The sequence below is a fragment of the Anabas testudineus genome, chromosome 11, assembly GCF_900324465.2.
Source record: "Anabas testudineus chromosome 11, fAnaTes1.2, whole genome shotgun sequence".
Lineage (NCBI taxonomy): Eukaryota > Metazoa > Chordata > Actinopteri > Anabantiformes > Anabantidae > Anabas > Anabas testudineus.
In genome coordinates this window covers 378,877-394,842 of record NC_046620.1, presented here as the reverse complement: position 1 = coordinate 394,842, position 15,966 = coordinate 378,877, and the positions used below count along the sequence as shown (strand labels likewise).

Sequence of the window (15,966 nt, the reverse complement as noted above, 5' to 3'; positions counted from 1 at the left end):
AACAGACCAAAGGTTTTTATTAAAGGTACAAAAATCCAGAAACTTTGCATTATGGGACAGTTTTAGTAATCATAGACCTGTTCTTGATCTTGATCCACTGATCGCTGCTTTTCTTTCCACTTTGACAGTTGTTTCTTTTTGCAGCTCTGTCCGGCTCCTCTGTCTCAGTCTGGACCGTGTAATGCAGCAGCCAGGTGAGAACCCCGAGGCCGGTTCTGATGGAGTCTGTCTTCTCCACTCTTTTTGTCTGTGTATAAAGAAACGTTCCTCTGACGGGCTCCACATCACATGTTCTGTGTGCTGATGTGATTTCCAGGAGGAAATAAAGGGAACGAGGCTCCGATGAATAAATGAGGTCGAGGCTTCGAACAGACGCTGCAGGGCTCTGAGTCACGGTGAACACCCACCATCCCCCAACACGCGTCCTCCATAATCCTGCAGCTGAGAACAAACTGTAACACTGACCTGGAACACACCGGGCCCCTGACAGTGTTAATAAAACATGGAACACACGCCCAACACCAGTAGCAGCCCCCACCCCCCATAGTGAGAATAACTAAAACAGAAGCATCAGACGACGGGCGAGCGAGCATCACAACATACAGAGAGAGAGAGAGCGTAAATAATTCAGTGGACTGTGATATGAACACGAATCATCTCCGTAAATAACCCAGTCACACAGTTTCAGTCCAGATCTGCTCAGTGATTTTAGTGTTTCCTCCTGCACACAGGGGCCACATTAACCCCTGAGGGCCCAGGCTGATACGCTGCCCTCTGCGCGGTCAGGACGGGGCCGCTTTGTTGGTTTAGCTGCTGTCAGCGATAATAAAATGTTTTTATTACACTGAACATCAGAGGAGGAACTGGACCCAGACCTGAGGGCAGGACATGTAACAGAGGAACCAGGTTCAGTTCCAATGAACGAGACCGGTTTCAGTCGGACTGTTCCTTTAACGGGATCTGGCTGCGTGTTCTTTCTGATGCGTGTTTAAAGCAGCAGATTAGTCACGAGGAGATGCTCACACATGCATACACAATCAGACACACACTCACTCAGGATGCTGCTGTGTGTTGTTTGTCCTGCCCTACATCTGCTCTGCTTCTCAGCACAGCTCCCCGACCTCCACTCTGGGCCCTCGGCCTCTGCTGCAGCTCGACCCACGGGTCGGGTGAGCAGAACCTCAACGTGGGATTTCTACACTCTGATCCGATGTTGATGAATTCTCTAAGAGAGGGAACCAGCAGCTGAGCTCCGCAGGAGAACCGCTGACAGTGAATCAGTTTCTAGAATAAACCAGGTGAAACCTTTCAGTTCTTTTTATTTAACGTGAAGGAAACCAGCAGTGTTTGTCCCACAAATCCAACAACAAATATATTTAACAAAGACACAGTGAACACAGTGTGACAGATGCTCAGTGTCCATGTGCAAAAAGATGAAAAACCGAAGCTCTGTGTGAATATTGATGAATATTGATTAGTCAGAACAACACTTTGATGTTTCCAACGTGTCAGCAGCTCGTTACATCAAAAGTGCTTTTCTGTTCCTGCTTGAACTGCGGGAACTCGGGATCCTGTAGTAACTGTAGAAACGTGGAATCTCTCAACACGTTGTGATGTTAGAATTACTGGAGTTGCATTTAACCACGTGTGTACAGGTTGTATCTGTCCTGACTGTGTCTGTGAACACGTGACTCTTTAACACGCGTGTGGACACGTGATGGCGCCAGGATCGAAGGTTTCTGACCTGGTCTGTTTGCTCTTGTTGCATATTGATGATCAGAACTGTGAAGAAACCTAGACATTGCACAGAAAGAGGCAGCAACAGCTTATTTTGCTGCTCAGCAGGCGAACGCAGACATTTCTTTGTTTCTTACTGACGTTATTGCTTCTTCTCTGTTTACAGTAAAAGATCTTTAAACTCCCTGATTCGTGTTGGGAAATATCAAACTACATCTAATTCAGAGGCTGAAAAAGAATTTTAACACAAATCTCAGACAAAAAGACAGAATCTACACAAACTGCTAACACGTATTTAACTCACCCCCTTCAAAAAGTTGTCATCGTATAAATTTCGACATCACAAAAACGTCTTTTTCCCTCAAAACCCAAATGTGTCTTAAAAACTGTCTTTGACATCAACGAGAAAAATGTGCAGCGCCGTCACGGCAGCAGGAAGAGAATGAAAAGTGACAAATGGTCACACACAAGATGTTTTGGAATAAAACGGCAGCAGAAGTGAGAGGGCGTTTGACTGGTGACAGTCTAGTGCACTGAGGAGGCTTAAAGTCGCTAAACCTCCTGGGAAGAACCGTACATTGCTGGTTTGTATTTGAGGAATTCTGTAAGTCCTGGTCAGCATGCTGGAAAACAGATTCGACAGAAACAGTCAAAAAGCTCCTTGTCACGGCGTCTCCGACCCGTTGTCCTCCTCGGGCGACGTCGGCGTAACAGCCACGTCCTCATCCTCTGCTGCAGAGGTTGCTATGGGCAACCCGGCCGCCGCTGCCGTCGACGTCATCTTCTCGTAGGTCCTCCTACGCTGTCGGCGCAGCGTCTGGCTCTGCAGCTCCTTCACCTCTTGCAGCACCTCCTGTGCCTCCTTCCACGAACATACGGCCTCCTCTAGGAGACGCTCGGCCTCGGCTCGCCTCTTCTCCACCTCCAGGTCCCCCTCAGGCAGCAGGCAGGGAGGCGGGGAGAGGTGGTGTTTGTCAGAGCATTTGGGCTGCGAGGATTCCAAGGATCGAGACGGGCTCGGGGAGGTTTCCTGGTTCAGAGAAGGTGACTCGGTTTCGCTGCCTCGTGGTGAGTCAGACCCTCTGACCTGGGGCGAGTTTGACTCTGTGACACGTGCAGGCGACTCAGATGACTTCAGTACAGCTAAGTCGCTGTCTTTCTTGTGACCACGGGAGCTGGATGATTCCTTGAGTTTGGGTGAATGGACTGTGGCGGACTTTGGCTGAGGAGAGTCGGCGGTGTTCACACAGGGCGAATCTTGTACTCGAGGAGATTCGTTTGTTTTCGCAGCAGGTGACTGGGATCCTCCGGAGCGAGGCGAGTCAGTTACTTTAGAGCGGGTCTTCTTGGCTTTGGATCGAGGAGACTCTCTTCCCCTCAGACGAGGAGAGTCTTTGCCCCGGAGGCGAGGAGAGTCGCTGCTCCTGCTCCTCGGAGATCCTGATGACCGGCTGTGGAGAACACAAACCAGTAAACTGCATCATTCATCTTCAAAACGTCCGACCAGATCTGAGTAAAACGGAATAAGGATAAAAACCACAGCTGAACAGTCAGCTTCACTCAGATACCTCTACTGCTGCACTGTAACTGTGTTTCATGTCAGAATGTCAGTTTGTTGTTGCTTGAACTGTAGTAACCCGGTGAGCGCTGCCATTAGCATTAAGCTAATCAACGCTTGAAGTGCTCACTGTCGAACTGTGAATGTCAGTGGACTAACCTGGAGTGAGGAGAGTCTGAGCCCCTGAGGTGGTGGAGTCGAGGAGAGTCGATGCCTTTCAGGTACGGTGAGCTGCCTCCTCGTTCTCGCTCTGCTTTCGCCTTCTGCAGCTCCTGTCATCACAACACACAATGTTTGTCTTTACGGTGTCTCATTTCACCATCTGACTCATCCACCTATCGAAGGACTCGTAGGTACCTGCAGTCTCATCTCCTCCAGCAGCTCCTGAGCTCTCTGCATCCTCTGAGCAATGAGGCTCTGCAGCTGACCGACCGGCTGGTCCCCCGCCCCCGCCTCCTCTTCTGTCGGACATCGACGAAGAGCAGAACGTAACTCTGAACGAATCATTGCTGGTCTGAAAAAAGAAGAGTAAAGGGAAGAAGGTAAGAAAGACAGGAGGAGGGCGAGGCAGAGGATGAGGAGGAAGTAGAAGAACCAGTGGTTTTACTGATGAGTGGTTCATTCTGGACCTTGGAAACAGATTTTCTTTTTTGCCTGAAGGCTTTATCTCTAGAGTTTCTCTATTTCTGTCTACACCTGTATCTTTTCATGGTTACTTGTTATTTTCATTGGTGATCAAGGTGATTAAACCTTGAAAGATTTTACAGCATCCAGCTGTGAAGAAATCAGACAAATCTGGAACAATGGATGGAAGTCAAATCAAATCAGTCGTCTCCTCTCGGAAAGTATTGACTGAGAAAGACAGTGGTTTGTCTTGCTACAACATGACCCTGACTTCAGGCATGGAGTATACACAGATACATACGAGATCTCTTAACCACGTTGGGAGGAGAGATAATCCTTGTTAACCTTCGCTCCTTGTGTTTGTGTTCTGGTTCTTTGTTTTTCTGTCAGGTGTTTGTGTACCTGGAGGAGAGGACTTCATCCATGGAGGCACACCGACTCCGGCCCTGCATGCTGAACCTCTTCCCTGGCTGAGGCGTACGAGACTGAGCCTGGAGGACCTGGAAGCAACCACTAGGTTTAGGTGTACTGTGTGGTTCAGCGGTAGGTGGACGACATCCTGGCTCAGACTAAGACTTGACTAAGGCTGACTAACACCAACATAAACACTTTTTCTTTATTTAGGTCAAAGAGCAGCTGGACGCTGCTCAGACTGTAAATGTATTCAGTGAAATCTGCCAACAAAGGAACATGCAGCCTTACAACAGACTGCAGAAGGTCTCGGGCACATTTTGGGTTCAGCTGGGTTTGATATTACGAAGCCAACGTCAAGACCTTTGTCTGGGCCAAAAAGTGTCACTAGGAAAAAATAAGACCTTGGACGCAGCAGCACTTGGCAGCGTCTCATTCTCCACAGACGGTTGATAGCTTCTAATCCAGAATATGATGGATTGAAAAGTCTGTCTTAACCCTACAGCAGTGATCAGCAATGGAAGTTTAGATCTACAGGTATCAGGCTGTGACCCACCTGCACTTGTTGTGTCTTGTGGACCTTAGAGGCCTCCAGGTGGGAATACTTGCCCCAGGATCGCTCACTGCCCCGGGGCAGACTGCCGGTTTTCACCTTGGGCTCCTTGGAGGTTACCCTGAGCTTGGAGACATCAGTACCGGCCCGCTGGCGACCACCAACCCCCTGAGAACCAATGGCCGCCACCTGTCCAGATGAACCCCCCCCCTGCAGATCAACCCGGAACCTGTTCTCCCAAGATTCCTGTGAGTCGCCATCATATTCTGGCGAGAAACTGTCCTCCTCTGCAACCAGGTCGAGGGTCAGCATGCCATGGGAGGAGGACGCCTGAGGGAGAGTGATCAGAAAATTCATTTGGTCTCTGAAGACAAAGTTAATGTGGAAAAAAGAAATGATGGAAATATGAGTAAGGTAACGAGAGAATGCAGAACCACAGTCATGAGGTGTCCTCTGGTCGGCAGGCGGCGGCCGTGGGGGATCTTGGCTCTGTCTCTGGTTGGATGAACCAGTGCGCTGTCCTCCTCAATGGTTACCTGGACTCGAAACAGAAACAGACTTTAGAAAAGCTCCAAAATCCATCTTCACTTTAAAAATGTTCTATAGAAACAGTTTAACATCAGTAACCACGACCTTTATTAACGTCTTACAGTGGTGAGGAACCTTTCAATAAGGTTTTTATCTTTATATCGGTTAAATAAGACCCATACCTCATCCAAAACTCTGTTCTTGGCTATGATTATTGCCACGTTGAGGGCATTGACCCATGATTCTTTCTCCTCAGGACTCACTGCCAGAAACACAAGGTTGGGAACCTGCAAAGAGACAAACCCTGTGCTGTGTTTGGCATTCGATACGGGAGGTTTAACCAGTCAGTCCAAAACTGACTAGTAAGCAGTAATAAGTGTTCAGTGTGACATGCCGCTAGTCCAGTGAACACCAGCTGTTCAAAGGTATGGTTATTATGTCGTTTAGCCAGTGTGCTGCGTTTTACTGAGGATGACGTATGTCAGTAATGTCCCAGAGTTAATGCTATTGTAAACTGCAGCTGACTGTATGATCAGATGATGTTAGCGTGGCCTGTTCTTCATTTCTGCTGATTAACCTTTGGTTCTTTTGTTTTAATGCTATTTGCTATGTGGTCTTTGTATGTGAACGCCATTGAGATGTGTCATTTTAGGAACAGATCTAAACATTAACGACTGATCTAAACATCAGTGAAGCTAAAACTGATTCACGTTGAGACAAAAAAAAATAGAGGATTTGCTACAGATGTGGTTTTGGGTTCACACGAACCAAATGTGAAGGAATCATCATGTTGGATCAGTCTTCGGACTGTGTTCGCTCACACTGAACCATCATAGACACACTTTATCTTTTACTGACTTTGATTCCCACTTCTTTTTTGCACCCCCCGATGTGCAATGACAATAACTTCTGTTCTATTCTACTTTAGTTCTATATTGTGGCTGTAACAACCTGCAGACAGACTGAGAGGCATGAGGGAGGCCGACTAACATGGAGCTTTCAGACTCTGTAGGGATTATTCTGCTGTAACTCGTCCTCTGACAGACTAATGGGATTCGGGGATTACACCTTTCAGACGAAAAAAACAACTCGGCTCGGCCAATCACTGTGGTCAGAGCCACCAATCCTGATGAGGATGTAGGCGGAAATCCACCAATGACATGTCAGTATGAGGGCAGTGTAATCTCTGAGTATAGAGGACGGCACGAGAGGATGATGAAGAAGAAAGAGGAAACATGAAAAATGGCAGAAACTCTGAAAGACATCTAAGAGAAACTAAAAATAATTAACCCCCCCCCCCCACACACACACGTAAATCAGTCCTAGGTGTGTCTAGATGTGATCCTTGGACTGGGGGTCCTCAGGCTGAACTGAAGACGTGGACTCACAGTGTTTCCCGGATGTCTGCAGCGCAGCAGCGTGAAGCGACTGTGGTTCTTCTTGCTGCGACTCTTTGCTTTCCTCAGCTCCTCCGAACGCTCGTAATCAGCCAGGTCGAACACTTCCTGTGCTTTACGCTCGTCTCTCACCTGGAAACACAAAACACAGAGCACTCTGTCGCTTTTTGTCTTTTACCTATAAACCTGGGAATAAACAGACCACAGATTTAACAAGTCGAAATGTCCTGTGTTTGACGCTTGTAAGATCTCTGAAGATAAGTCCGGGAGCTGTTACTAGTGGTCCACCAAGTTCAGGAGTTTTGAGGAAGATCTAGAGATTCTAAGGAGGCTGCACAGGTCTCCCTCTTCCAGGGATTCTGAGATGATGTAGTGAGCCTTTTGAAGGTTCCAGAGACCTTTGAGGAGGTAGTTTACATACAGTAGTGACTAATGGTCACAAAGTGGACCACGTGGAGGTTCCAAAAGACCTGGAATTCTTGAGGAGGATCCAGATATTCCAAGAGGCTCCACAGGTCGGAACTCCTTCAAAAGGTTCCAGAGATGTTTTTAGATCTAAGTTCGTGAGACTTTTCAGGAGGAGGCTGTTGATATATGTTCCCTGAGACTATTCCAGTGGTTAATGAGGAGGTTCTGGACCTTGTAGGAGGGTTGTGAGTGGAATTAATGCAATTCGTGAGCAAGTCTTTGTAATTCTTGAGGAAGTCTTGGAGAAAGTTCATGCTGTACGTTATATAAATATAGTGTAAATCTTCATGAGCAGCAGACACAACACATTCACACCGTAGAGCAGAGAAAACCTTAAGAGAGAAACAAGAACCGAGCTGGATCAGCTCCTCGTCACTGAAACATAAAGACAGGCGTGATGAGAGACACGGAGACGGAGTGAGAAGCTGTCAGTCTCTGAGACTCTCACAAATGAGTGCTGACAGATTTGATCACATCTGTCCAACAAATCCTCTACAGCTGTTTGGTTGATGTGATCAGGTTAACCCTCGAGGCACCTTTAAAATTAACCTACACTTTTTACCTTCGGGACCCCAAACGGGCCCTCTCATAAAAGTGAAATAAAAATGCGATATATCAATATTTTTTTTCACTTTCACCACATCAGATCTCTTCAACAGCTTCAGACCTATCCATATATATAAAGGTTTTTATTATTTTTATATGTTTTTTAGGTTTTTATGCCCTTTTTGTCATGAGAACCCCCGATTTTTCAACAGGCAAAAACGCAAAACATGCAGTATTTACCAAAAATAAGATACAAAGTGAAATATTCCAAATGAGGGTATTAGAGCCTTGACTAAGTGAATATTTGATAACAACTTTGATTTTGATGCATTATTATTTTTGGAGCAATATGAGTTTATTCAAAAAACTTACACCTTTTAACTTCGGGACCCGAAACGGGCCCTCTCATAAAAGTGAAATAAAAATGTGATATATCAATATTTTTTTTCACTTTCACCACATCAGATCTCTTCAACAGCTTCAGACCTATCCATATATATAAGGTTTTTATGATTTTTATATGTTCTTTTAGGTTTTTATGCCCTTTTTATCATGAGAACCCCCGATTTTTCAACAGGCAAAAACACAAAACATGCAGTATTTACTAAAAATAAGATGCAAAGTGAAATATTCGAAATGAGGTTATTAGAGCCTTGACTAAGACAATATTTGATAACAACTTTGATTTTGATGCATTATTATTTTTAGAGCAATATGAGTTTATTCAAAAAACTTACACCTTTTAACTTCGGGACCCCAAACGGGCCCTCTCATAAAAGTGAAATAAAAATGTTATGTATCAATATTTTTTTCACTTTCACCACATCAGATCTCTTCAACAGCTTCAGACCTATCCATATATATAAAGTTTTTTATTATTTTTATATGTTTTTTAGGTTTTTATGCCCTTTTTGTAATGAGAACCCCCGATTTTTCAACAGGCAAAAACACAAAACATGCAGTATTTACCAAAAATAAGATGCAAAGTGAAATATTCGAAATGAGGGTATTAGAGCCTTGACTAAGACAATATTTGATAACAACTTTGCTTTTGATGCATTATTATTTTTGGAGCAATATGAGTTTATTCAAAAAACTTACACCTTTTAACTTCGGGACCCCAAACGGGCCCTCTCATAAAAGTGAAATAAAAATGTGATATATCAATATTTTTTTTCACTTTCACCACATCAGATCTCTTCAACAGCTTCAGACCTATCCATATATATAAGGTTTTTATGATTTTTTATATGTTCTTTTAGGTTTTTATGCCCTTTTTGTCATGAGAACCCCCAATTTTTCAAAAGGCAAAAACACAAAACATGCAGTATTTACCAAAAATAAGATGCAAAGTGAAATATTCAGGATGAGGGTACTAGAGCCTTGACTATGTCAATAATTGATAACAACTTTGATTTTGATGCATTATTATTTTTGCAGCAATAAGAGTTTATGTACAAAATTTAGACCTTTTATCTCCGGGTCCAAAATGGGCACTCTCATAAAACTGAAATAAAAGTGTTATTTAGAAATCTTTTTTTTTCAGTTTTACCACATTAGATCTCTTCAACAGCTTCAGACTTATCCATATATATAAGGTTTTTATCAGTTTTATATGTTTTTTTTAGTGTTATCCCCTTTTTGTCATAAGCACAGGAGAGAAAAACTCCTATGCAATATTTACCAATTTGTTATTTTCTGTCAAAAGATGTTTTGTTTTGTCATGTGTGTCTGTGTGTTTGCAATGCATGTTGATGCATAAACCACAGATCCCTGTGAGGTGAATTTAGCATGCATGCATTCCACGTTTGGTGCACTGGTTCCACACCCTTCTGCACTGTGGGCACAACACACACTGCTTCTGCTTTCTTGAGGTCCCTGGCTGTAGCTTCTCCTCCTCCTCTTCTTTCTCCACATGACCATGGTCCTGGCACCAGGCTTGTCAGACCAGTCTGTCTGCAGACAGTCCTCTGTGCAAATGCCTCCTCTTTGCCATGGCCGGGGCAATGAGAGCTCTGTCAACCGACTCTAAGAAGAGATGCCAGCTGCAGCACTTCATGCTGTTCCAGCGTGGGTCCACAGAAGTGAGCAGGACATAGGCATTGTAACATGACATGTCCATCATGTCATATTCCTAGATATACTTGAAACCTGCACGCATATGAGGTCTGCATGCAGGCAGACAACATCTTCAGCCCATAATATCTTCAGACAACCTCTTCAACCCATAATTTCCAGGTTTGGAGGGCACATACTCTCAAATGCAGTCTCAGGGCCGCTGATCCTGACAAATGCAAAGTATAAGTCCATCCTGGGGTCAAGATGGGAGGGGGAAAGAATGTCAGGGGCTCTTCATGTGTGGCAGACCAAAGGATTTCCCCTTTTTTTGATCTCTATTGAGATATTACCACTTTCTCTTCCTCCTCCCCAGAGTTGAAGGTCCCCTAGTTGCCTAGCAGGAGTTCCACCTGACTCTCGGTTGACTTTTCACTGCTGGTAACTTGCTCCTCACTCTCCTCAGAGGACTGCAAGTCTGCAGCAGGGGCCCTGCCTAGTTTCATTCTTCCCCTGATGGCTGTCTTCAGGACATATGACCAGCCAGACAAGGCTGCAAACTATTCTCCCTGCATGTTTATGCAGGTGCATGTCTGTGTTTACTACACATCCAATAGGAGAGACGAGGCTCTCTCTTGATAAAGTAACACACACACACACACACACACACACACACACACACACACACACACACACACACACACACACACAAAATGTATTCTCAATCACTTTCACTCTGTTTTATAAACTGAGCCCATTGGGCCTTTGATGACTGAAATTTCACATGCGGACACAGTAACTCTCTCTCACACACACACACACACTCACACACACACACATAAAAAATAAATTTTCACCCACATTCACACTACTCTTTTACATTGGTCGCACACACCAAGACCATTTTTGTGGTGCTCAGATTTCTTATTGCCATGCATTTTGGTAACGTAAGAGAACCAGTCCTCGATCGAAACCTTATGTGATAAAACCCTGCTGACCCTGGTGGTTTTGGGGGGATCATGAACCGTAAAACCTTTTTTCCCTGTATTTTGAAGGTAGAGGCTTAGATTTATTTGGTATTAATGGGAAAAGAATGATAATAGGTCAGGATTACAGTATATCAAAAATATGTCGTTATAATGGAAGTCAATGGGACCAAAACGGGTCCCGAGGGTAAAGAGTGTATGCATTTTGCATATCTCCTATTCTATACACCTTGTAATAGAGGGGAATTGGAATTTTAAAATTTAGAATAAAAGAAAAATCCTGGGGAAATTTCATACAGATAGCCTTTGAATTGACTGAGATATTGAAAAATGAAAAACCAAAATCAGCAGAATGTACACGTTTGGTACCCCAAGGTGCCTCGAGGGTTAAAGAGATCCACAGGAGTCTGGAGCTACTCGCTCCTTTAGCGAGTAGATTTGATGAATCATCATCATTCATCTCAGTCAGTCTAGAAACCTTATTTTAAAACTCACCTGGGTATACACAGAACCTGCTCACTGATGGATCTGGATCATTAAAGTAAAGGTAACGGTTAGTGTTGATCTGACCTATCTGTTCTAACCTCAGCTTAGCTCATTCTGCACAGTAACATCAGCAGTCTGTGCAGTAAATCAGCTTTGTGTGTATAAATCAGCTGTCTTCGCAGTAAATCAGCTGTCTTTGCAGTAAATCAGCAGTCTGTGCAGTAAATCAGCTTTGTGTGTATAAATCAGCTGTCTTCGCAGTAAATCAGCTGTCTTTGCAGTAAATCAGCTGTCTTTGCAGTAAATCAGCAGTCTGTGCAGTAAATCAGCTGTGTGTGTATGAATCAGCAGTGTGTGCAGTAAATCAGCAGTCTGTGCAGTAAATCAGCTTTGTGTGTATAAATCAGCTGTCTTTGCAGTAAATCAGCTGTCTTTGCAGTAAATCAGCTGTCTTTGCAGTAAATTAGCAGTCTGTGCAGTAAATCAGCTGTGTGTGTATAAATCAGCTGTGTGTGTATAAATCAGCTGTCTTCGCAGTAAATCAGCTGCCTGTGCAGTAAATCAGCTGTCTTCGCAGTAAATCAGCTGTCTTCGCAGTAAGTCAGCTGTCTTTGCAGTAAATCAACAGTCTGTGCAGTAAATCAGCTGTGTGTGTCTAAATCAGCAGTGTGTGTCTAAATCAGCAGTGTGTGCAGTAAATCAGCAGTATGTGCAGTAAATCAGCTGTGTGTGTATAAATCAGCTGCCTGTGCAGTAAATCAGCTGTCTGTGCAGTAAATCAGCTGTCTGTGCAGTAAATCAGCTGTCTGTGCAGTAAATCAGCAGTATGTGCGTATAAATCAGCTGTCTGTGCAGTAAATCAGCAGCCTGTGCAGTAAATCAGCTGTCTTTGCAGTAAATCAGCTGCCTGTGCAGTATATCAGCTGTCTTTGCAGTAAATCAGCTGTGTGTGTGTGTATGAATCAGCTGTCTGTGCAGTAAATCAACTGTGTGTCTGTGTGTGTGTGTGTGTGTGTGTGTGTGTGTGTCTAAATCAGCTGTCTGTGCAGTAAATCAGCTGTCTGTGCAGTAAATCAGCTGCATGTGCAGTAAATTAGCGGTCTTTGCAGTAAATCAGCTGCCTGTGCAGTAAATCAGCGGTCTTTGCAGTAAATCAGCTGCCTGTGCAGTAAATCAGCTGTCTTTGCAGTAAATCAGCTGCCTGTGCAGTAAATCAGCTGCCTGTGCAGTAAATCAGCTGCGTGTGCAGTAAATCAGCTGCGTGTGCAGTAAATCAGCTGCCTGTGCAGTAAATCAACTGCCTGTGCAGTAAATCAGCTGTGTGTGTATAAATCAGCTTCCTGTGCAGTAAATCAGCTGTGTGTGTATAAATCAGCTGCCTGTGCAGTAAATCAGCTGCCTGTGCAGTAAATCAGCTGCCTGTGCAGTAAATCAGCTGCCTGTGCAGTAAATCAGCTGCCTGTGCAGTAAATCAGCTGTGTGTGTATAAATCAGCTGCCTGTGCAGTAAATCAGCTGTGTGTGTATAAATCAGCTGCCTGTGCAGTAAATCAGCTGTGTGTGTATAAATCAGCTGCCTGTGCAGTAAATCAGCTGCGTGTGCAGTAAATCAGCTGTCTGCAGTTTAAACGATGTCAGAGCTCCAGCTGCACTGCGACTGCTCGGCTCTGAGTTTGGTTCCATGTTTCATTCATCAGACGTTTTCACTTCGTTCAACTTTAATCCACAGATGCTGATCTGAGGAAAACTGCAGAGTTACTGCAGCTCAGGCAGAAAACCACACTTTACTGCAGCGACACTGTGAAATATGCAACAGTTGTACTGTGACGACGTGCAGCCAGTCTGAATGGACGACATTACCTTAGCTGAGAAATATTTCCTTTACATTAGAGCATGTATTGACAACGGGACTTTGCAGTAAAATGTTACTTGTGACCTGTATTTGAGGGTTTTCGTGTTTCCTTTAATGTTCATGGTTTGACTTTTATATCTTATTTCTACCACTGAACAAGACGCCACTTTCCCTTCACATGAGGTCAAATGTTTCTCACATGATCAACAATAAAACAGTTAAGTTAAAATATTTTATCTTCACTGAACTCGTGAACATCAGATCAGCTGATTTGAGGCAGCACTGTCCCTTTGAACCGCAGACTGTCAAACACGCATTTGTGTAAATGAAGATCGATTCCAATCATCAGCGTGTTCACACCACCAGGATCAGCAGAGGGACAATAATCAGTATCTGTGTCACTGTGAACGACGCTGAGACACCCCCCCACGCCCCCCGGGTCAGTTAATTAAAAGAAAACACAGCAACAGTTGCTCACTCATCCTCAGCTGTCTGTTTTCTCAGCTCCCGTCTCTGCTGGAATCCTAAACACGTCTGAGTCGAGAAGTCTTCTCCTGCTCTACGAGTCCCATCAGATAGTTTTAAACTGAATTCATTTTTATACTTAAGACTTTGATAAAGTCCTCGCAGCATCAGACTCTTGTGCAGTGACACGAGGAGCTTAGCGATTCTGGTCCTGACAGAACCGACGTGCTGTAGGAAACTGTGCTGAGGGTTAACGATAGAAAAGATGTAAACATGACGACACACGGGGCTGTGGGTTTAAAGTGGGCCTCAGGCTGCAGCTGTGGTACAACGTTCTGGGTCAACTGAAGACACAAGACGAGTGATGATGAGAAACAGAATTACAGGAAACTCAAAGTCATTATTCTGCTGCAGGAAACCAAAAACCATCACGTGAACATTAGGACATGAGGCAGCAGTTTGATGTTAAAAGAAGAGTCGACCAGTTTCTCTGGTTGATCTTCTTCACTTAACATCAGTGGTCTGTGGATCTGCAGATCGTGTGCCGATCTGGTCTGCGGATCTGCAGATCTGGTCTGAGATAAAATGAAGAGTCTGAGTCAGCGTCAGTCATAGTTAGATAACAGTTATATAATGATGAGTCCAAGTGAACACTGAGACCTCAGACTTGATCAGGTCTGAGACCTGACCTCAGACCGGAAGACAGCTCCAGGATAAAATACAGAACCACAGCGGTTTGAGGTCCGGTGTTTAATGGTTTTCATGTCTCCAGTCTTTGAGCCCAAACTTAAAACCTGCATTGTCTGGATCGGCACACGGTGCTGAGGAACACGGACTGATGACACGGAGAACAACAACAACACGGAATCAAAGAACTGGACCAGTTTTAGCTTCACCATCAAAACATTTTTTCCCCAAACAGTCCTGGGTTCTGGGTTTTGTCTTCAGGACCAGGCCAGCAGTGAACTGAAACATGTCCTCACCTCCTTGTCAGAGATGTAGAGGTGGTCTCCTCTCAGGACCACGTATCGGTTCCTCCACAGTTCTCTGAAGATCCCCCGACCGCAGAACTTCCTGATCCAGCCCACCTTGTCCAGCTGCTGGACCGTCTGCTGGGCCGATTCCGGAACACCCTAAAACACACAACGACAGAGTTCACCAAACCACAGAAACCAGGAAAGAGACAAACCACTTGAACAGTTCCTGTGGTTTCACAAGAAGTCAGACACTAAGGATGATGATGTTCTACTTGTCATCGTGATCCAGCATCGGTAAAAACTGAGAAAGAAGAGAAAACGGATCATGGATCAGATGAAGGCCGAGGTTCTAACTCACTCACTGTACAAATAACAGTACTCTTCTAGAGTACTCCGTAAGAGGACTCGGAGTACTCTGTACTCGGAGTACTCGGTAGGATGAAGCAGTACCGCGCTGATCACAGTTAGAATCACATTAATGTTCCGATCAGTCGCCCCCCGACACCGACACCGAGCCCGTCCCCGGGCTGAAGGACCGAGAACCCGCCTTGACACAGGTGATGATCAACGAACGAGCGACGGTAGCGCGCTCACGGATCCATCACCGGGGAACAAACCGGCACAAACGGACAGAACCGGTCTCCTACCCGTCGGCTCGGGTTGCTTTTCTTCATCCTCCCTCCTTAGGTCCACCGGAGCTCCCAGCGTAATCACACCGACAGGAAGGAGGTTCGGCCCGGCCCGGCCCGGCCCGGCGGGAGCAGCCCGGCCTCCGGTGGCTCGGTGCCCGATAGGTGCTGCTGTCGGTGTCGGTGTCGGTGTCGGAGTCCGTTCTTCCTCAGCTCCTCGTCTGTTGTCTGAACCGACGCCGCATCCTCCTGGCGTGTGTGCGCGCACGTGTGTGCGAGGAGGCAGATGCTCTCTCTCAACACAGACGGGCACGCGCTCAGACACGCGGACGCGCACGGTAGCCTACATTCCGGTAAAAGGAGGCGGACAGCGACACCGAGCGACCGGAACGGGTTCATGTCGGATCACAGAGAGAAAAGAATCGATGAAGCTCATCTAGGACGGTTCAGATGAAAGAGGGTTCAGTAAAACACTCAGCACCGAGTTTACCGGAGATTTACCGACCGATTTGAACTGCTACCGAACTACCGTAGGAACCGCAACAACCAAGCTCCAGATGGAGCTGATCGAACTCCAGTGTAGTGACTCGGTCAAAGTAGGACTGCTGCTGCTCCAGTGCTCTGTGTTCGGCAGCACATACAGTGGTGTGAAAAAGAGTTCACCCTCATGTTTCACACTTTAATGTTTCTGATCA

The 15,966-nt window shown here is 45.4% G+C and overlaps 1 protein-coding gene across 2 annotated transcripts; it reads right to left on the bottom strand.

Annotated features, from left to right (window-relative positions):
• Positions 1-1,336: 1,336 nt before the first annotated feature.
• Positions 1,337-15,508, bottom strand: plekho1a (pleckstrin homology domain containing, family O member 1a). 2 transcript variants are annotated; one of them, XM_026349760.1, is made up of 10 exons: positions 15,290-15,508; positions 14,649-14,798; positions 6,800-6,940; positions 5,594-5,698; positions 5,318-5,419; positions 4,887-5,213; positions 4,322-4,419; positions 3,653-3,809; positions 3,455-3,567; positions 1,337-3,188 (listed from the first exon to the last, which is right to left on the bottom strand). In XM_026349760.1, exons 1-10 carry the CDS (start codon positions 15,314-15,316, stop codon positions 2,402-2,404), a joined length of 2,007 nt encoding a protein of 668 aa, XP_026205545.1. In that variant the 5' UTR covers positions 15,317-15,508; the 3' UTR covers positions 1,337-2,401. The 2 variants fall into 2 exon arrangements, with proteins under 2 accessions (XP_026205545.1, XP_026205546.1); XM_026349761.1 differs by having other exon boundaries at positions 5,321-5,419.
• Between the last annotated feature and the right edge of the window lie 458 nt (positions 15,509-15,966).